Source organism: Eschrichtius robustus, chromosome 10, assembly GCF_028021215.1.
Source record: "Eschrichtius robustus isolate mEscRob2 chromosome 10, mEscRob2.pri, whole genome shotgun sequence".
Lineage (NCBI taxonomy): Eukaryota > Metazoa > Chordata > Mammalia > Artiodactyla > Eschrichtiidae > Eschrichtius > Eschrichtius robustus.
In genome coordinates, this window is record NC_090833.1 from 87,900,440 (window position 1) to 87,923,864 (window position 23,425).

Genomic DNA, 23,425 nt, shown 5'->3' on the forward strand with positions numbered 1-23,425 from the left:
GCCCCATTAAGTTTAGTTAACGTTCATCACAATACATATTTATAATTTTTTTTCTTGGGCTGAGAACTTTTAATATTAGCCACTTTCAGGTATCAATGTGGTATTGTTAACTATAGTTACCATACTGTACGTTACATCCCCAAGAACTTATTTGTCTTATAACTGGAAATTTGTACCTTTTGACCACCTTCACCCATTTTACCCACTCCCCACCCCCTGCTTCTGACTACCACTAATCTGTTCTCTGTACCTATGAGGTTTTTTGTTTTTTAGATTCCACTAAGTAAGATCATACTGTAATTGTCTTTCTCTCTCTGACTTATTTCACTTAGCACAGTGCCCTCAAGGTCTAACCATGTTGCCACAATGGCAGGATTTCCTTCTTTTTCATGGCTGAATAATATTCCTTGTGTATTTTTTATATATATATATATATGTATATATGCATATATATATATACACACACACACACACATATATATATATATCACATTTTCTTTATCCATTCATCTGTCAATGGACATTTATATTGTTTCCATAGTTTGTCTATTGTAAATAATACTACAGTGAATCTGGGGGGTGCAGATATCTTTTCAAGATTAGTTTCATTCTTTTGCACGTGGCTGTCCAGTTTTCCTAGCTCTATTTATTGAAGAGAGCCTTTCCCCATTGTATATTCTTGGCTCCTTTGTTGTAAATTAAATGACCATATATGCACGGTTTATTTCTGGGCTCTCTATTTTGTTCCATTGATCTATGTGTCTGTTTTATGCCAATATCATACTGTTTTGATTATTTTGGCTTTGTGATATAGTTTGAAATCAGGAAGTGTGGTGCTTCCACCTTTGTTCATCTTTCTCAGGATTGCTTTGGCTTTTTGGAGTTTTTTGTGGTTTCATACGAATTTTAGGATTTTTTTTTCTACTTCTGTGAAAATTGTCATTGGAATTTTGATAAGGATTGCACTGAATCTATAGATTGTTTTGGGTAGTATGAACATTTTAACAATATTAATTCTTCCAGTCCATGAGCATGGAATATCTTTCCATTAATTTGTGTCTTCTTCAGTTTCTTTCATCAGTGTCTTACAGTTTTCAGTGTACAGATCTTTCTCCTCCTTGGTTAAATTCATTACTAGTTATTTTACTCTTTTTGATGTAAATGTAAATGGGATTGTTTTCTTAATTCCACTTTCTGATAGTTCTTTATTAATCTACAAAAATGCAAGTGAGTTTTGTATATTGATTTTGTATCTTGCAGCTTTACTGAATTTATGTATTCTAACTTTTTTTGGTGGAGTCTTTAAGGTTTTCTGTATATAATCTCATATCATCTGCAAATAGGGACAGTTTTACTTTTCCTTTCTGATTTGGATGCCTTTTTTTTTCTTGCATAATTGCTCTGGCTAGGACTTCTAGTACAATAAAAGTGTCAAGAGTGAACATCCTTGTCTTGTTCCTAATCTTTGAGGAAAAGCTTTCAGTTTTTCATCATTAAGTATGATATTAGCTGTGGGCTTATCATATATAACCTTTATTATGTTGAGGTATGTTCCCTCTATACTCACTTCATAAAAATTGTGTATTTTTAAAATAAATAAGTTTGTATTAGAGAGAACGTCCTATGATTTATTATCACAACAAATAATTCAAATCTAACAATATTTCCTAACAGTAATATTTTTGTCATCCATATTGACTTTTATTTAATTATTTTTAAATTGAGAAATGTAAAAAGCCCAGTTAGTTTAGAACTGAGCACTTATAATCCTATAATTTAAGCCAATAGAATATTTCCAGAAATCATGGGCTTCTCTGAAAACTTCATTATTCATGGCTATTTATTTAAATTTTATTCATTGTGATTCTTCACTAAAAATTTACCACTCCTGAAATTAAATGGAATTTTATTACTCTGCACTTTATATTCTTATATATCCATTAACTATATGATTTAAAACATACTGTTAGAGTTACTTATTTAGGAATAATAGTGTTTGATTAAGATAATTATTACATTTATTTTTATTATGATTTTTAGAAAGGAATTATTGCCAGAGGCTGGGTATGTGTATTTATATGAGAAGGAAGCCTGTACTTTACTTGTTTTGTGGGAGAACACCAATAAAGCAGAGACTGATGGTGGTAAGCTAGGGATATGTTTTCAAGACTGTGTTTCATCATTTGATTAGCAACATCATCTCGTGTTCTAGTAATACAAAACTTACAGGCTTATAATGGAATTATTGCCTGTGGGGTTAAGAACTCCGAATTGCATATACTTCTTGAATTCAGGTGATAAAAGATCCTAGATCTGCTTCTTTTATTATAGGTTAGCCTGCAGCTGCAGTTTATTTGTGGACATAATACCTACTGTACCCATCATAGCCTCAAAGCTATACTCATGAACTCCAGCTCTTTCTCTTAAGTGCCAAGGTCTTTTTTGACCTCAACTACTATTCAAGGGGATGGGCACAAAGTTGCACTCATTCCCCTGATGAGAATCCTCATTTTCCCTTTAATTCCCTTGGGAAATACCACAGAGTCTTATTGTGGAGGGTGGAAAAGAGACTAGGAAACCCAATTTAGTGCTGTTGGAATCATACAAGGGTCATGTTCATCTCTAGGCCTGACTGATTTGAGAAAAATTAGATCTAAGATTCATTAACTGTGAACATCCTCAAATTTAGGATTCCTTTACAGGTGGATTATCTTGTTCTGTGGAGGACAACTGAGTGACAAAACATTGGGTCTGTATTATTAAGACTCCAACTATAGTGACCACACTGTTATTTCTGAAATTTTTAGTAAGGAATCTTAGCTTACAGTTATTCATTTAACTAGTAAGGTTTTTTTGTGTTTTTTTTGTTTTTTAACTAGCCTAATAAAGACCTTCAGTCCAAAAACATTCACTTTCCATATTACTTTTTTTTGTTTTTACTATAAAATGTTGAAGAATACCTAAAATTGTAATAGGTATGATACCCTCAAACAATCAGAGTGGATTTCTGTGCATCATATCCTTGTCTTAAAATGTTAATGTCTGTAAGAGAATGATAAGAGAAGCCACAGACTGGTAAGAATTTATTTGCAAAACAATAAGGGACTGGTATCTAAAATATACAAGGAACTCTTAAAACTCAACAATAAGAAAATAAACAATCCAATTTAAAATACACAAAAGATCTGAACAGATATTTCACCAGAGAAGATATACAGATGGCAAATAAGCATATGAAAAAATTCTCAACATCATATGTCATTAGGGAATTGCTAATTAAAACGAGATATCACTAGACACCTATGGCTAAACTCAAAACACTGACAACACACAATAGGAACTCTTATTGCTGGTGAGAATGCAGAGTGGTACAGCCACTTTGGAAGACAGTTTGGCAGTTTCTTACAAAGCTAAACATATTCTTACCACAGGATCCACTAATTGTGCTCCTTGGTATTTACCCAAATTAGTTTAAAACTTATGTCTGCATAAGAGCCTGTACACAGATGGTTATGGCAACTTCATTTGTAATTGCCCAAACTTGGAAGCAACCAAGATGTCCTTCAATAGGTGAATGGATAAACAAACTGTGGTACCTCCAGACAATGGAAAATTATTCAACAATAGAAAGAAACAGGATATCAAGCGACAGAAAGACACAGAGGCACATTGAATACATATTGCTAAGTGAAAGAGCCAGTCATACATACTGTATGATTCCAACTATATGACATTCTGGAAAAGGCAAAACTATAGAGAAACAAAAAAATTAGTGGTTGCAAGGGGTTTGCAGGGAGGGAAGAATAGGTAGAGAATAGGGAATTTTTAAGACAGTGAAACTATTCTGTATAATAATGTAATCATGGATGCATGTCATTATATATTTGTCAGGACCCATAGAACTGTACAACACAAGTGAACCCTAATGTAAACTATGAACTTTAATTAATAATAATTTATCAGTATTTATTCATCAGCCAAATATATCACCCTAATGCAATATGTTAATAATAAGGGAAACTGTTCAGGGAAGAGGCCTAACTGGGGGGAGGGAGGGAGTCTGTGGGAGTTCTCTGTATACTCAGTTCTTCTGTAAATCTAAAATTGCTCTAAAATATAAAATATATTAATTTTAAAAAGTTAATGAATTATGTGAAATTCAAATGCACATGCTTTATTCAGTTATTTTATTAAAAAATAAAGCTAATACAAATAAAATTTACTTTATATGTTCTCCAAGTATCAAAATAATGTTTACCTGATCTGTGACATTTTTATTTCCCATTTGCTTGGTTGTCCGAGTAGCTTTTTTTTTTTTTTTTTTTTTTAACTCCACAGCTTTTTTTTTTTGAGAGATTGTTACATAGAGGTCAGAGTTAGCACAATGTCTTTTCTTGCTCAACTATTAAGAGTTTTATATTGAGTATAAATTTTTTTATTTAAAAGTTTAAATGTTTATCATTTAATAAATATAATTAGTTGTTTATTGTATAGTTCAAAAAACCTTATACTTAGTACAGAAAATTCCTTTTCTTTCCTTTGTGGTTTGCTTTTCCACAGTGTTCTGGAGCTGTCATTGCGAGAGTGGAAATGCCTTTTTAAAAATAACAGTACTACTGTCATACACAGGCTTTGGATTATCTGTTTCCTCCCTAAAAGCGCTGCATATGGGGGCAAATTATTGGCATTTTGAGGTCAAAATCAAATCTGGAATTCAGGGCTTACAGTAAATAGAGAAACGGGAGAAAATGAGAAGAGGTGTATATCTGACGGATTATTCTGAGAAAATAAATATCAGAACTTTTAGAACCTAGGTGAAATTAAACACATTTTATTATATCTATCTAGAGAAAACTTAAATACTTCCTAAAAGAAATGCTGCTCTGTAATTTAGTTTCTGAACATATTGTAGGTATAAATAAAGTGTAATTTGGAAATTAAATTAATCCATTTAAATGCATCCCATAATCTAAAATGCTTCCTTTTTATTAAAACCAGATGAGATGAAAGAAAAGTCTTTGAGAACTTTACCTCATTATTAACAATATGATGATGAATTTCAGGTAATATCTAATACTTTATTTCTCTAACTTCGAAAAAATGAAGGGAATTATAAAAGATAACTGAGGTTATATTGTATAAAAGTAATTTTTAAGAAATTCTCAAGTGATGTTTATACGTATAAAGTATACTTTTTGTTGAAACTGGTTCACTGATGTTCTCTGGTTCCCTTCTAGGTCCTTCAGCAGCTTTTAAACCATTGTAGGCAAAACAAAGATAAAGTTCTTCTTTTCTCCTTTTCTACCAAGGTGAGTTTTGTCTGAAGCATATTCTTGGTTGGCTCAACCCTAATTCCTGAGGCATAAAGTCTAAGAGATAAAACAGCATCCAGGTCCGCCACAGCAACAGTCAGCTCTACCCACCACCAGAGCCTCCCATCAAGCCTCTTAGATAGCCTCAACCACCAGAGGACAGATAGCAGAAGCAAGAAAAACTACAATCCTGCAGCCTGTGGACCAAAACCCACAGTTACAGAAACATAGACAAGATGAAAACGCAGAGGGCTATATATCAGATGAAGGAACAAGAAAAAACCCCAGAAAAACAACTAAATGAAGTGGAGATAGGCAACCTTCCAGAAAAAGAATTCAGAATAATGATAGTGAAGATGATCCAGGACCTCGGAATAAGAATGGAGGCAAAGATTGAGAAGATGCAAGACATAATTAACAAAGAAATAGAAGAATTAAAGAACAAACAAACAGAGATGACCAATACAATAACTGAAATGAAAAGTACACTAGAAGGAATCAATAGCAGAATAACTGAGGCAGAAGAACGGATAAGTGACCTGGAAGACAGAATGGTGGAATTCACTGCTGCGGAACAGACTAAAGAAAAAAGAATGAGAAGATATGAAGACAGCCTAAGAGACCTCTGGGACAACATTAAACGCAACAACATTCGCATTATAGAGGTCCCAGAAGGAGAAGAGAGAGAGAAAGGGCCAGAGAAAATATTTGAAGAGATTATAGTCGAAAACTTCCCTAACATGGGAAAGGAAATAGCCACCCAAGTCCAGGAAGCACAGAGAGTCCCATACAGGATAAACCCAAGGAGAAACACGCCGAGACACATAGTAATCAAAATGGCAAAAATTAAAGACAAAGAAAAAATATTGAAACCAGCAAGGGAAAAACGACAAATAACATACAAGGGGACTCCCATAAGGTTAACAGCTGATTTCTCAGCAGAAGCTCTACAAACCAGAAGGGAGTGGCATGATATACTTAAAGTGATGAAAGGGAAGAACCTACAACCAAGATTACTCTACCCGGCAAGGATCTCATTTAGATTTGGTGGAGAAATCAAAAGCTTTACAGACAAGCAAAAGCTAAGAGAATTCAGCACCACCAAACCAGCTCTACAACAAATGCTAAAGGAACTTCTCTAAGCGGGAAACACAAGAGAAGAAAAGGACCTACAAAACCAAACCCAAAACAATTAAGAAAATGGTCATAGGAACATACATATCGATAATTACCTTAAACGTGAATGGATTAAATGCTCCAACCAAAACACACAGGCTTGCTGAATGGATACAAAAACAAGACCCATATATATGCTGTCTACAAGAGACCCACTTTAGACCTAGGGACACATACAGACTGAAAGTGAGGGGATGGAAAAAGATATTCCATGCAAATGGAAATCAAAAGAAAGCTGGAGTAGCTACACTCATATCAGATAAAATAGACTTTAAAGTAAAGAATGTTACAAGAGACAAAGAAGGACACTACATAATGATCAAGGGATCAATCCAAGAAGAAGATATAACAATTATAAATATATATGCACCCAACATAGGAGCACCTCAATACATAAGGCAACTGCTAACAGCCATAAAAGAGGAAATCGACAGTAACACAATAATAGTGGGGGACTTTAACACCTCACTTACACCAATGGACAGATCATCCAAAATGAAAATAAATAAGGAAAAAGAAGCTTTAAATGACACAATAGACCAGATAGATTTAATTGATATTTATAGGACATTCCATCCAAAAACAGCAGATTACACGTTCTTCTCAAGTGCGCACGGAACATTCTCCAGGACAGATCACATCTTGGGTCACAAATCAAGCCTCAGTAAATTTAAGAAAATTGAAATCATATCAAGCATCTTTTCTGATCACAATGCTATGAGATTAGAAACGAATTACAGGGAAAAAAACGTAAAAAACACAAACACATGCAGGCTAAACAATACGTTACTAAATAACCAAGACATCACTGAAAAAATCAAAGAGGAAATCAAAAAATACCTAGACACAAATGACAATGAAAACACGACGACCCAAAACCTATGGGATGCAGCAAAAGCAGTTCTAAGAGGGAAGTTTATAGCTATACAAGCCTACCTAAAGAAACAAGAAAAATCTCAAGTAAAAAATCTAACCTTACACCTAAAGAAACTAGAGAAAGAAGAACAAACAAAACCCAAAGTTAGCAGAAGGAAAGAAATCATAAAGATCAGAGCAGAAATAAATCCAATAGAAACAAAGAAAACAATAGCAAAGATCAATAAAACTAAAAGCTGGTTCTTTGAGAAGATAAACAAAATTGATAAGCCATTAGCCAGACTCATTAAGAAAAAGAGGGAGAGGACTCAAATCAATAAAATCAGAAATGAAAAAGGAGAAGTTACAACAGACACCACAGAAATACAAAGCATCCTAAGAGACTACTACAAGCAACTTTATGCCAATAAAATGGACAATCTGGAAGAAATGGACAAATTCTTAGAAAGGTATAACCTTCCAAGACTAAACCTGGAAGAAACAGAAAATATGAACAGACCAGTCACAAGCAATGAAATTGAAACTGTGATTAAAAATCCTCCAACAAACAAAAGTCCAGGACCAGATGGCTTCACAGGTGAATTCTATCAAACATTTAGAGAAGAGCTAACACCTATCCTTCTCAAACTCTTCCAAAATATTGCAGAGGGAGGAACACTCCCAAACTCATTCTACGAGGCCACCATCACCCTGATACCAAAACCAGACAAAGATGTCACAAAGAAAGAAAACTACAGGCCAATATCACTGATGAACATAGATGCAAAAATCCTCAACCAAATACTAGCAAACAGAATCCAACAGCACATTAAAAGGATCATACACCATGATCAAGTGGGGTTTATCTCAGGAATGCAAGGATTCTTCAATATACGCAAATCAATCAATGTGATACACCATATTAACAAATTGAAGGAGAAAAACCATATGATCATCTCAATAGATGCAGAGAAAGCTTTTGACAAAATTCAACACCCATTTATGATAAAAGCCCTGCAGGAAGTAGGCATAGAGGGAACTTTCCTCAACATAATAAAGGCCATATATGACAAACCCACAGCCAACATTGTCCTCAATGGTGAAAAACTGAAACCATTTCCACTAAGATCAGGAACAAGACAAGGTTGCCCACTCTCACCACTATTATTCAACATAGTTTTGGAAGTGTTAGCCACAGCAATCAGAGAAGACAAAGAAATAAAAGGAATCCAAATCGGAAAAGAAAAAGTAAAGCTGTCACTATTTGCAGATGACATGATACTATACATAGAGAATCCTAAAGATGCTACCAGAAAACTCCTAGAGCTAATCAATGAATTTGGTAAAGTAGCAGGATACAAAATTAATGCACAGAAATCTCTTGCATTTCTATACACTAATGACGAAAAATCTGAAAGTGAAATTAAGAAAACACTCCCGTTTACCATTGCAACAAAAAGAATAAAATATCTAGGAATAAACCTACCTAAGGAGACAAAAGACCTGTATGCAGAAAATTATAAGACACTGATGAAAGAAATTAAAGATGATACAAATAGATGGAGAGATATACCATGTTCCTGGATTGGAAGAATCAACATTGTGAAAATGACTCTACTACCCAAAGCAATCTACAGATTCAATGCAATCCCTATCAAACTACCACTGGCATTTTTCACAGAACTAGAACAAAAAATTTCACAATTTGTATGGAAACACAAAAGACCCCGAATAGCCAAAGCAATCTTGAGAACGAAAAATGGAGCTGGGGGAATCAGGCTCCCTGACTTCAGACTATATTACAAAGCTACAGTAATCAAGACAGTTTGGTACTGGCACAAAAACAGAAATATAGATCAATGGAACAGGATAGAAAGCCCAGAGATAAACCCACACACATATCGTCACCTTATCTTTGATAAAGGAGGCAAGAATATACAGTGGAGAAAAGACAGCCTCTTCAATAAGTGGTGCTGGGAAAATTGGACAGATACATGTAAAAGTATGAAATTAGAACACTCCCTGACACCATGCACAAAAATAAACTCAAAATGGATTAAAGACCTAAGTGTAAGGGCAGACACTATCAAACTCTTAGAGGAAAACATAGGCAGAACACTCTATGACATACATCACAGCAAGATTCTTTTTGACCCAGCTCCCAGAGAAATGGAAATAAGAACACAAATAAACAAATGGGACCTAATGAAACTTAAAAGCTTTTGCACAGCAAAGGAAACCATAAACAAGACCAAAAGACAACCCTCAGAATGGGAGAAAATATTTGCAAATGAAGCAACTGACAAAGGATTAATCTCCAAGATTTACAAGCAGCTCATGCAGCTCAATAACAAAAAAACGAACAACCCAATCCAAAAATGGACAGAAGACCTAAATAGACATTTCTCCAAAGAAGATATAGAGATTGCCAACAGACACATGAAAGAATGCTCAACATCATTAATCATTAGAGAAATGCAAATCAAAACTACAATGAGATATCATCTCACACAGATCAGAATGGCCATCATCAAAAAATCTAGAAACTATAAATGCTGGAGAGGGTGTGGAGAAAAGGGAACACTCTTGCACTGTTGGTGGGAATGTAAGTTGATACAGCCACTATGGAGAACACTATGGAGGTTCCTTAAAAAACTACAAATAGAACTACCATACGACCCAGCAATCCCACTACTGGGCATATACCCTGAGAAAACCATAGGTCAAAAAGAGTCATGTACCAAAATGTTCATTGCAGCTCTATTTACAATAGCCAGGACATGGAAGCAACCTAAGTGTCCATCGACAGATGAATGGATAAAGAAGATGTGGCACATATATACAATGGAATATTACTCAGCCATAAAAAGAAATGAAATGGAGGTATTTGTAGTGAGGTGGATGGAGTTAGAGTCTGTCATACAGAGTGAAGTAAGTCAGAAAGAGAAAAACAAATACAGTATGGTAACACATATATACGGAATCTAAGGGAAAAAAAAAAAAGCCATGAAGAACCTAGTGGCAAGACGGGAATAAAGACACAGACCTACTAGAGAATGGACTTGAGGATATGGGGAGGGGGTGGGGTGAGATGTGACAGGGTAAGAGAGTGTCATGGACATATATACACTACCAAATGTAAAATAGATAGCTAGTGGGAAGCAGCCACATAGCACTGGGAGATCAGCTCGGTGCTTTGTGACCACCTAGAGGGGTGGGAAGGGGAGGGTGGGAGGGAGGGAGATGCAACAGGGAAGAGATATGGGAACATATTGTATGTGTATAACTGATTCACTTTGTTATAAAGCAGAAGCTAACACACCATTGTAAGGCAATTATACTTCAATAAAGATGTTTAAAAAATAAATAAATAAATAAAGGCACAAATGAAACATAAAAAAAATAAAATAAACAAATGGGACCTAATGAAACTTCAAAGTTTTTGCACAGCAAAGGAAACCATAAACAAGACGAAAAGACAATCCTCAGAATGGGAGAAAATATTTGCCAACGAATCAACGGACAAAGGATTAATCTCCAAAATATATAAACAGCTCATTCAGCTCAATATTAAAGAAACAAACACCCCAATCCAAAAATGGGCAGAAGACCTAAATAGACATTTCTCCGAAGAAGACATACAGACGGCCACGAAGCACATGAAAAGATGCTCAACATCACTAATTATTAGAGAAATGCAAATCAAAACTACAATGAGGTATCACCTCACACCAGTTAGAATGGGCATCATCAGAAAATCTACAAACAACAAATGCTGGAGAGGGTGTGGAGAAAAGGGAACCCTCTTGCACTGTTGGTGGGAATGTAAATTGATACAGCCACTATGGAGAACAATATGGAGGTTCCTTAAAAAACTAAAAATAGAATTACCATATGACCCAGCAATCCCACTACTGGGCATATACCCAGAGCAAACCATAATTCAAAAAGAAACATGCACCCAAATGTTCATTGCAGCACTATTTACAATAGCCAGGTCATGGAAGCAACCTAAATGCCCATCAACAGACGAATGGATAAAGAAGTTGTGGTACATATATACAATGGAATATTACTCAGCCATAAAAAGGAACGAAATTGAGTCATTTGTTGAGACGTGGATGGATCTAGAGACTCATACAGAGTGAAGTAAGTCAGAAAGAGAAAAACAAATATTGTATATTAACGCATGTATGTGGAACCTAGAAAAATGGTACAGATGAGCCGGTTTGCAGGGCAGAAGTTTAGACACAGATGTAGAGTACGGACATATGGACACCAAGGGGGGAAAACTGTGGTGGGGTGGGGATGGTGTTGTGCTGAATTGGGCGATTGGGATTGACATGTATACACTGATGTGTATAAAATTGATGCCTAATAAGAACCTGCAGTATAAAAAAACAAACAAAACAACTAATACTAAACTTTCATTGGGTTATTTGTATGGAAATATGTTAATATAAATGTTTCAGACATTACATGAAATTTCTAAAAATCTTATATGTTCTGGTATAATGTTATAAGTCATAATCCTAGTTATTACCTTAAAATGTATATCTCAGAAATAACTAATTTTCTTGTCAACTGCATTATTATGAACTTTCATCAAATTTTTAACTGTGGTCATTTTTAAGTCTTTTGTCATTTACAGACCTGGGTGTACTCTGATGCTTTTGCAAATATGTTCCTATAAAAGGGTTTCATCTTTAAGAAATTCATGGAAAATACTCTGACAAATACAGGTTTCTGGTAACTGAATGTACTGCTGAACTGAATGAATAAGCATTTTCAGAACTCTAATGGAAAACTGATGAACTCATAAAAGTGCTAACAAAAGATCAAGATGAAAAAAAAAATTAATTACATGGGACTGAGTGAACTGATGAGGATGAGTATAATTTTTGTGACTTTCTGTCTGAATTAAAAAAAAAATTCAACAAGGACTCAGCGGCAAAGAATATACAAATCAATTTTCACTGCAAAGTAAAGGAGCTGTTACAGTGGAGGATTACTGGACTGAATGTCAATATTATGACATAGTATGAGTGTGTTTCATGTTTGGTAATTGCAATCATTGTTGCTTTTGTTGTGGTGATCCATGTACAATGCTTGGTGTCACTCTATCTCTTGTAAAAATAAAATACAGTGTGTGTGTGTGGGAAAAAAAAAAAAAACAGCATCCAGCCACATTTACTATCTTATGTATCTTCTGTAGGAAATGGTAATGAGGGAAGAACTTTTAAAACAGATACTAAAATTTCAATTGTATCAGAGTTGCTTACTGTCAAATAGCAAACTCAAAGATAAATTTCTAATTCTCTGTTGATGTTTTTGTTAATAATTAAAGTGTTCTTTAAGACATTTAAGTAATTTTAGAATGTGGAAAATAGCAAAAATAATGTAATATATTTACATAAGTGAGTTAGCCAATACTTTTCTTTTTATTCCGTTTTAGTTTAAAAAACTAAAAATTGATTTTTTTTCCCCTGGAAGATTGATTTTTCTTTTTTTAAAACAAAGGTTGCTGAACACTAAAGTCAGTTTCAGTATAATGGGAAGATATATATGAGTCAGAAATTAGAAAAATATTTGTTGCTCTTGTAATTATAAGAAATTGTGACCAGCAATATTAATACTTAGTAAAGCTCATCTCTATAATGGTATGAAACTTATTAAACCATGAATTTGTCTTTGCACGTCTCTGTATCTTTTCTCTAGTTGCTCGATGTGCTGCAGCAATACTGTATGGCATCTGGGCTTGATTACCGACGACTTGATGGAAATACAAAATCAGAGGAAAGAATCAAGATTGTGAAAGAGTTCAACAGTACACAAGATGTTAACATTTGCCTTGTCTCCACAATGTAAGAAAATAAAATTTGATAACTTGATTTTTATCTAATTGCTTTTAAGATTTAAGGTAATCTTTAAACTAGTACTGGATTTTCAGTGGTTACGCTTGTATTGCTTTGTTTCATTTAGCTTTAAGAAGAAGCAAAAAAAATGCTGTTAATTTTGACTGAAATAACAATATCTTGAGTTTTATTTAAACTTTTCTCTCAGTTCCCTTATCACTGAATTCTCTTTATATGTCTGGCTTTATTTTTTAAAAATCCAAAAAATGGATGTTTCCTCAGAAATTTTCTGTACTGTTTTGACTCATGTCTTGTGGTTAGAGCAATCAGACTTAATTGGATAGTCAAGTTATTAATCAAATAGCTGAGAATGATAGGTAGCAGTGGTTTTCGAACTGTGATCAAGGAGCCCTTGGGAACCCACAGTGCTTAGTGGGCCAGGAGTTTCCCTCCTCTGTCTCTACCTGGTCTCAAGCAGAGCAGCTCAACATTTATAGGTTTTATAAAAGTTAAATCAATTCTAACACCTATTTATGAATCTCTCAATAAACTTTTTAAGAAATACACTCACTTTAGAGAAAGATTTGATATAAACACCTAAGATTAATCCCTTTTGGGGGGTAACAAATCTGTAACTTTCAGCATCTAATGTAATAAGTATTTTATAGATGTGCTTCCACTATCTTTCAAAAAGAATTTCAAAGGACTTTTATTTATTTATTTATTTATTTTAAATTGAAGTATAGTTGACTTACAATGTCATTTGTGTTAGTTTCAGGTGTATAGCACAGTGATTCAGTTATATATATATACATATATATGTGTGTGTGTGTGTGTGTATATATATATATATATTCTTTTTCAGATTCTTTTCCCTTATAGGTTATTACAAAATACTGAGTATAGTTCCTTGTGCTATACAGTAGATCCCTGTTGGTTATGTGTCTTATCTCTAGTAGTGTATATATGTTAATCCCATCATCTTAATATATCCCTCCCCTCCCTTTGTCTGTGAGTCTCTTTCTGTTTTGGAAAGTTCATTTGTAACTTTTTTTTTTTTTTTCTAGATTCCACATGTAAGTGATATCATACGATGTTTATCTTTCTCTGTCTGGCTTACTTCACTTAGTATGATAATGTCAAGGTCCATCCATGTTGCTGCAAATGGCAGTATTTCATTCTTTTTTATCGCTGAGTAATATTCCATTGTGTGTGTGTATATTATATATATATATATATATACCACATCTTTATCCATTTATCTGTTGATGGACATTTAAGCTGCTTCCATTTCTTGGTTATTGTAAATAGTGCTGCAGTGAACACTGGGGTGCATGTATCTTTTCAAATTATAGTTTCCTCTGGATATATGCCCAGGAGTGAGATTGCAGGATCATATGGTAGCTCTATTTTAGTTTTTTGAGGAACCTCATACTGTTTTCCATAGTGGCTGTACCAATTTACATTCCCACCAACAGTGTAGGAGGGTTCCCTTTTTTCCACACCCTCTCCAGCATTTATTATTTGTAGACTTTTTGATGATGGCCATTCTGACTGGAGTGAGGTGATACTTCATTGTAGTTTTGATTTGCATTTCTCTAATAATTAGTGATGTTGAGCATTTTTTCATGTGACTGTTGGCCATCTGTATGTCTTCTTTGGAGAAATGTCTGTATAGATCTTCTGCCCATTTTTTGATTGGGTTGTTTTTTGATATTGAGCTGTATAAGCTGTTTGTATATTTTAGAAAGTAATCTCAAGGGACTTTTAAAATAAACATGTAAAATACAAAAAATGAAAAACTAAGTCAAAATAAAAATTACTTTGGGAATTCTCTGGCAGTCCAGTGGTTAGGACTCGGCATTTTCATTGTCATGGCCTGGTTTCAATACCTGGTCAGGGAACTAAGGTCCCACAAGCTGCACGGTGTGGTCAAAAAAAAATTAAAAAAGAAAAAAGAAAAAAAAATTACTTAAAATGAGGAATCAAGTGTTATATATGATGAGTGAGCTACTTAACTGTTGAGCACTAAAATTCTTGAATTCTTGCAACTAAGGCCCAAGCAGGGAAGCTCTAGATTTCCATTTTCCTGTGAATGAATTCAAGAAGTAATTTCACACATGAGTCCTTAAATAGAAAGTATTAAATGACATAGAATCCTGTCTTGAGCTAAGTTTTATAAGACACACATAAGCATTCTTATTTTTTAAATAATGTTTTTTTAAAGTAATACCCACAAATCAATCAATGTGATATACCACATTAACACATTGAAGAATAAAAATCATATGGTCATCTCAATAGATGAAGAAAAAGTTTGACAAAATTCAACATCCATTTACCATAAAAACTCTCAACAAAGTGGGTATACAGGGAACATACCTCAACATAATAAAGGCAATATATGAAAAACCCACAGCTAATAATATACTCAATGGTAAAAAGCTGAAAACTTTTCCTATAAGGTGAGGAACAAAAGAAGGATGCCCAGTTCTCACCAGTTCTATTTAACATGGTACAATGATTCCTAGCCACAGTAATCTGATAAGGAAGATTAAAAGGCATACAAATTGGAACAGAAGAAGCAAAATTGTCAGTATTTGCAGATATCATGATTCTACATATAGAAAACCCTAAAGACATTACCAAAAACCTATTAGAACTAATAAATAAATTCAGTAAAGTTGCAGGACACAAAATTAACATACAGAAATCTGTTGCATTACTATACCAAATAATGAACTATCAGAGAAATTAAGGAAACAATTTTATTTACAATTGCATCAAAAAGAATATAATACCTAGGAATAATTTTAACTAAGGAGGTGAAAGACATGTACACTGAAAACTATAACACAAATATGAAAGAAATTGAAGACAACACAAATAAATGGAAAGATATACCATGTTAATGGATTGGAAGAATTAACATTGTTAAAATGTCCATATAACCCAAAGCAATCTTCATATTCATTACAGTCCCTATCAAAATGCCCATGGCATTTTTCACAGAATAGATAGTCCTAAAATTTGTATGGAACCACAAAAATCCCAAATAGCCAAAGCAGCTTGAGAAAGAAGAACAAAGCTAGAGGTGTCATGCTTCCTGATTTCAAAATCAAATGTGTGGTATACAAAGCTATAATAATCAGACAACATGGTACTGGTACAAAACCAGACACATGGATCAATGGAACAGAGTAGAGAGCCCAGAAATAAACCCACACTTACATGGTCAATTAATCTATGACAAAGGAGCCAAGAATATACAGTGGGGAAAAGACAGTCTCTTCAAAAATGATATTGAGAAAATTGGACAGACACATGTAAAAGAATGAAAGTAGACCGTTTTCTAACCCCACATGCAAAAATAAGCTCAAAGTGGATTAAACTTCTAATGTTAGACCTGAAACCATGAAACTCCTGGAAGAAAATATAAGCAGTATGCTATTGGACATTGATCTTAGTAATATTTTTTGGATCTGTCTGGGCAAGGACAACAAGAGCAAGAATAAACAAATGTGACTACATCAAACTAAAGAGCTTTGGCACAGTGAAGGAAACCATCAGTGAAATGAAAAGGCAACCTACTGAATAGGAGAAGATAACTGTAAATGGTATGTTCAATAAGGGGTTAATATTCAAAATATATAAGGAACTCATAAAACTCAATATCAAAAAAAAAAATCCAATTAAGAAATCAGCAGAGGACCTGAGTAGACATATTTTCAAAGAAGACATACAGATGTCCAACAGGCACATGAAAAGGTGCTTAACATCACTAATCTTCAGGGAAATGCAGATCAAACGAAAAAGAGATTATCACCTCATGTCTGTCAGAATGGCTATTATCAAAAAGACAAGAAATAACAAGTGTTGGTGAGGATGTGGGGAGAAGGGAACCATTGTGCACTGTTGGTGGGAATGTAAACTGATACAGTTACTATGGAAACCAGTATGGAGGTTCCTCAAAAAATTAAAAATAGAACTATCATACAATCTAGGAATTCCACTTCTAGTCATTTATCTGAAGAAATGCAAAACACTAATTTGAATAGATATATGTATCCCAGTGTTCATTGCAGCAGTATTTAGAATAGCCAAGATATGGAAGCAACCTAAGTGTCCATTGATAAATGAAGTGGATAAAGATTACACACACACATATATATATACACAATGGAATATTACTTAGACATAAAAAGAATGAAGTCTTGCTGTTTGTGACAACATGGATGGACCTAGAGGTATAATCTAAGTGAAATAAGATGGAGAAAGACTAGTACCATATGATTTCACTTACACGTGGTATCTAAAAAACAAAACAAAAGAACAAACATAGCAAAACAGAAACAGACTCATAGATACAGAGAACAAGCTAGTGGTTGCCAGGGGGTAAGGGGTGAGATAGGTGAAGGGGTTTGCAAGGTACAAAATAAAGAAGTCATGGCAATGCAATGTATAGCATAGGAATATATTCAATTTTTTAAAAAGTGTTATTTATATGTTTCAAATCTAGCTGATCAGTTTTACATATATTTTGTTTTTTATGGTTTCTAGCTTTTATTTCTTTAGTAATTTTAGTCATTTTTTAAAATACCTTTTTGAATGGCATTTTTGCTCTATTAACTCCTGTGCTTGGGGGGTGCTAATCCTTCTATTTGTTCTTCCCTCTGGCTTTTGCTTATGGTAGATGGTTTCTTCACACATTTTGTAATTTTTTATTTTGAGCTTATCTTCAGTGGGGCCTCTTTCCTCTGTGGAAATCCTTTGGAGACTGGTTGTAGGAGTTCTCCATTACTGTGATTTTACTTTGACTTCTTTGTTAGGCATCCCAACCAGGACAAGAGGAGTTTTGGATTCCTGTTTTCCTATGACTGAATTCAAAGAGTGATTTGTTACCTAAGTCCTTACATTTGTTACATAAAGAACCTTACAAGACATAATAAATCCATTCTTTAGCTATGTTTTTCAAAAGACATATGCTCAGTTTTTGTTCTGTTTTCCTTGTTTTGCAAAAATTTATATTTAATTTCTAGGTGTTGAAACAAAAGAGTTTCACAATGGCTCAGTCCATCATTTTTGCCAGAATCCTAATTCTTCATTATCTTTTAGTTTATCAGCTTTAAACAGCTTGGACTCTTTGTTATGTTAGAGGAGGATTTAGTTTACTTACACTCCTCCCTCCCCATTTTCCACACAGTCTTTACTATTTTTATTTTTATTATTTGTCTATAAATTACTTTTTTAACCTGAAATAATATACTTCAATCTTTGATTTTTAGTCCAGCAACTTCCTACAATATCTTTTAAGTACTTGTAATGTGTGGTATTAGCATTAGCACACATCCACCCTTCCTTCTACTTTTGTCACCTGTCCATATCGTCTGTCAGCTATTTTAACAAATAACTTTGTATGCCAGAATATATAGAAAGTAAATTTTATGTTATCTTTGAATATCAGCAAATGTCTTTTATGTGCTCTCTCACTTGCTACTTTGGCCAACTGTAGAATTCTAGATTGAAAATAATTTCCTCTCAGATCTTTGTGGTATTACAACATTGTTTTCTGGTACTTAGTGCTGCTGAAATTTTGTCTAATGCCAATCTGATTCTCCTTCCTCTTTGTGAACTCACAAGAGTTTCTCTTCATCTGTTGTATTCTGAAATTTCACAGTGATATTTGAGTCTTGGTCTGGGTTTTTGTTCATTTATTTTGCTGGGCATAATCTGAGGGCTTGTATTTTTCAGCTCTGGAAAATTCTCTTTGATTATTTCTTTGACAATGGCTTCTCTTCCATTTCCTTTGGTATCTCTCAGACGCTAGGTTATCTGATTTTAGGGCTCCTACAATGATTCTTTTTTTTTTTCCAGCCGCACTATGCAGCTCGTGGGATCTTAGTTCCCTGACCAGGGATCGAACCCGGGCCCTTGGCTGTGAAAGCTTGGAGTCCTAACCACTGAACCGCCAGGGAATTCCCCTACAATGATTCATTAAACCTCTGAACTTGGACTCTTACTTCATATTTTTATCTTTTTTGCTCTGTATTCTGAAAAATGTCATTTTCCGATGTTATTATTTTATTTTAAATAACTGATTTTTAGTCTTTTTTTTTTTAAGCCCTTGTTCTCTGAATTATCTTTATTCTGAAATGTCAACACCTTAAAGCTTCACTTTCCATAATCATCTCATTCAGTTAATTAAGGAAGGGTTATCTGGCATTTTTCCTTGGGTTGGGATTTTTACTGGAATCACTGAATTTATAAATGACTTTGGAGAAAAGTGACATTTTAATGCCATCGAACCTTCCTATCTACGAACATGGTATCTCTTACTTATATTTAGGTTTCTCAGAAGTATTTGTTCAAGTGACTACTTCATTCCACCTTTTATAATAGTTAATACATAACAGTAAAATTTAATTCATTGACAGAATTTTTTTGTGGAACATTAAGATATGGTTAAAATACATTTTTTTACATATTTATTGATACAAAATAGAATGTGGAAGACCTAAGGAATGAATAGCCTGCATGTTTATTAGCAATCTATCTTAATACCATTCCTCAGCTTGAAGAGGGCTATATTCTAAATATTTTATTGCTTAAGGAGTAAGCCTTTGCTGTTATCCATATGAGAGGAGTGAGAGGTTTGAAAGTTTATGAGTCTGAGTTGTATTATTGTCAAATAGAGAATCATCTCATCTCTAGAGATAGAGTTTAGAGATTATTTTTTCTTTAAAAGAAACATTGCCTCTTCTTTAACTCGGACAGTCTTAAGTTGTAACTTCAGAATATCTTTGAAGATTGTTACCTCAAGTGGTGACCTTCCCGTGACTCATTTAGGGCATCTGAAATAAATTCATGCATATCTTACTGACAAGAAGCTAACTGAACAGTTGACTAGACTTACTTTTGGTGTTAAGTGTTAGAAAATACTTCTTGATTTCCAATTTTATTTTGATTATAACTGGTTGATTTTTCACATAACTAGTCTAATTATATAATCTTATGAACCTTGTTCCTTCAGAATTTTCCCCATCACTGTAATAGACAGATAAACTTCTAACTTCTCTTCTACTTGTTGGGTATCTAAATCCCACCCACTCCTGTAATTTACCCATTTTTTAAATCGTTTCCCAAACTTCCTCTTTATCCCACCTAACTTCTTTCTTTGAGTTCAAGTCTCTGTGACATCTTTATGCTGTTGCCTCTAATAAGTAATTTTCCAAAGGAGAAAATTCAATTTCTATTGAATATTGAACAAGTCAGGATACTTGGGTTTGAATCCAGACACTGGCCACCTCAGAGACCTTGAGCAAGTTAATCAGTATTTCAGATTCTCAATTTTCTCATCTGTAAAATGAGAATAATAGTTAACTCATAGAGCTGTGTTGAGGATGAAAGAATAAGATATATGAAAATATCTTGCACCATTCCTGGTATATAGTAGATGCTCAATAAATGTTAATTTTTTTCTATTTTGATAGAAACTGTATAAGAGAAGATTATTAACATTTTCCCTCCCTGGATGGTTAGTATCTAGTGTAAAGCATTATCTAAGTGTGAGTTACGTGATGGTCTAAGCATCTGAAAAGGGAAAATCAGCAAGAGAAAGCCTCAGTGAAAGCTTTGAAGGTTGAGATTAGAAAAACGAAGAAAATGAAGAAAATGATTTTATTATTGGATTTTAATTTTACCTCTCCTTTAAAAAATACAAAATTTTATCATTATTATATAATAAAATAATTATTAAATGTATGGTGTTTAGACCCAGAAAATTCAAAACATGAGAAGATAACAGTTATTTTTAGGTAAAATCTAATAAGCTATGCAGGCAGCTGAAATCTTTAACTCAGTAGACAAACATTTTATATATTCAGTTTTGCTAAAAGATACATTTAGAAAAGATATCTTTAGAAATAAACTTCATTCCAAAATGAATTATTTGTATTCTGACATGTTGTGACTGATAGAAAAATGAATCTATCAAATCCATTAAGCAATATCATATTTTAAAAACTGTCAAAATATACATATATCTTTCATGGCTTCTTTTCACTGTATATTTTAACCACAGGTCAATTAAGTGAAGATAAAGCTTTGGCTTTCCAAAGAATTGAGGGGTTTTAAACAGAGGAATGGCATACTTAGTTTTCTATATTCTGTGCTTAGAATTATTTTATGTAATGTGGGAATGGATTTAAGGTCTGAGGTAAGGGAAGACAGGAAGCCACTGAAGTAATACATACAGGTGTGACATAAAAGCTTGACCTAGGGCAAGTGAAAATAGGAATGGAGAAAGGACTCATGAAAAAAACATTTTTGAGGTAAATTTGACAGGACTGGATATTGGTTGGCTTTTTAGTTGTTTTATTGTATCTTTCCTCTAAGTCTGTGGGCGACAAATTCTCTTAGTTTTCCTTAATCTGAGAATGTCATGATTCCCCTTTCATTCCTGAAGGATATTCTTGCTGGATATAGAATTCTGGGTTGATAGTTCTTTTAGCACTTGAAAATGCACTGCTTCCTCCTGGCCACCTTGGTTTCTAATGAGAAATCCACTGTCATTTGATGTTTCCTTAAAAGTTGTGTATCATTTCTCTCTGACTGCTTTCAAGAGTTTTTCTTTATCGTTTGTTTGCAGAAGTTTAATTATGCTGTATTTTAGCATAGGTTTCTTTGGGTTTATCATTTTGGGAGTTCATGCAACTTTTTGCATTCTATAAGTTTATCTCTTTTCCCAAATTTGGGAATTTTTCAGCTATATTTCTTTCAATAATTTTTCAGTCTCACTCTTTTCTCCCAGGACTACAACGATAGAAGTGTTAGCTCTTCTGTTACTGTCCCTCAGGCCTCTAAGAGTGTTATTTTTTTTTTCAGTATATTTTCTTTCTGTTGTTCAGATTGGGTAAATATCAATAATATTGACGTGCTCTTATGTTTATTGATTCTGTCATTTGTCATCTCCACTGTGCTATCAAGTCCATCCAGCAAGTTCTGTAATTCAGTTATTTTTCAACTCTAAAATTTTCATTTGGTATCCTCTCTTTCTTTGCTGAGACTTTCTATTTTTAAATTGTTTCAAGCATATTTGTAATTGTTTTTTGAAGCATTTTTATTGTGGCTGCATTAAAATCCTTGTCAGATAATTCCAACATCTGATTCTTTGCAGTGTTGTTGTATGTTAATTGTCTTTTCTTATAGAAATTGAGATTTTCCTAGACCTTGGTAGGACTAGTAATTTTTTATTGTATGCTCGACATTTTGAGTATTATGTTATGAAACTCTGTATCTTATTTAAAACTTCTGTTTTACCCAGACACCATGCCAGCCACATGGGCTGGAAATCCGTGTCTCTTGCTTGGCCTCTGTTGACATCCTGAGTTTGAGGCACTTCACTGCTATTTCTCCATGGCTTCCACCCACACTACAGAGGGGCCTGGTTATAGCTGGGCAGAAATGAAAAGTTCCGGCTCCTCAATCAGTCTTCTCTGACACCACCCGAGTGAGAATGAGAGGTACCTCATTACTGTCAAAGGTGGGAATTTAGTCTCCTCACTTAGCCTTTGCTGACCAGGTTAGGGTTGGAGCCACAGATTTTTTTTCTGTGGTGTTTGCAAGAATAGGCTGTTTATTATCTAACATTTTTCGGTCTTAAAACGCTGTATCTTTCCTGGTTCTTTGGCTAAAGGAAGAAGGCTTTTCTTGGGGCTTTTTTGGTCTGTGACTGTTGGCTGCTGGCATTTCCAGTTCACTGGCTTCTCCAGAACCCAATCTGGGATATATTAGGCAAAAATGAAGCCAGGGAACTCACTGCCATGTCATTCCTTAGGTTTTGTGGTCTCTAGCCAATCTGTGTTCTCTCTACCTTTCATAATCTTGTGTTTTATTTTATATATAATGCCCAGGGTTTTTAGCTGCACTTAGTGGGAGGAATAAGGAGGAGCGCATTTTTTTAAGTGTGTATATTTATTTAGCTGGAGTATACTAGCAGTTTTTAAAACTTATGTTAGGAAAATCTTCGAGAATAGTATTTGAGTATCCAAAAAAATGTAAAAACCAGCACAACCTACTTACATGGTCTCTAATGCTCAAATTTCTTAGGGATATTCTAGAGTGGTACACAAAAAATTGTTCCATAGCCGCTTTACTTGTGGCATATTTGTGTTTTAATCACCTTACTTTTATAATGTTAATGTAATATTGTGTTGATTTGGTTATAGA

General features: G+C 34.0%; 1 protein-coding gene across 9 annotated transcripts in view; it reads left to right on the forward strand.

Annotated features, from left to right (window-relative positions):
* Positions 1-23,425, forward strand: part of ERCC6L2 (ERCC excision repair 6 like 2) — a 231,188-nt gene that overhangs the window by 66,158 nt on the left and 141,605 nt on the right. For all 9 annotated transcript variants that reach the window (XM_068552809.1, XM_068552808.1, XM_068552815.1 and 6 more), the window contains exons 10-11: positions 5,238-5,309; positions 13,062-13,207. In XM_068552809.1, the coding sequence (XP_068408910.1) occupies positions 5,238-5,309; positions 13,062-13,207 (218 nt within the window). The remainder of the gene's footprint in view (positions 1-5,237; positions 5,310-13,061; positions 13,208-23,425) is intronic.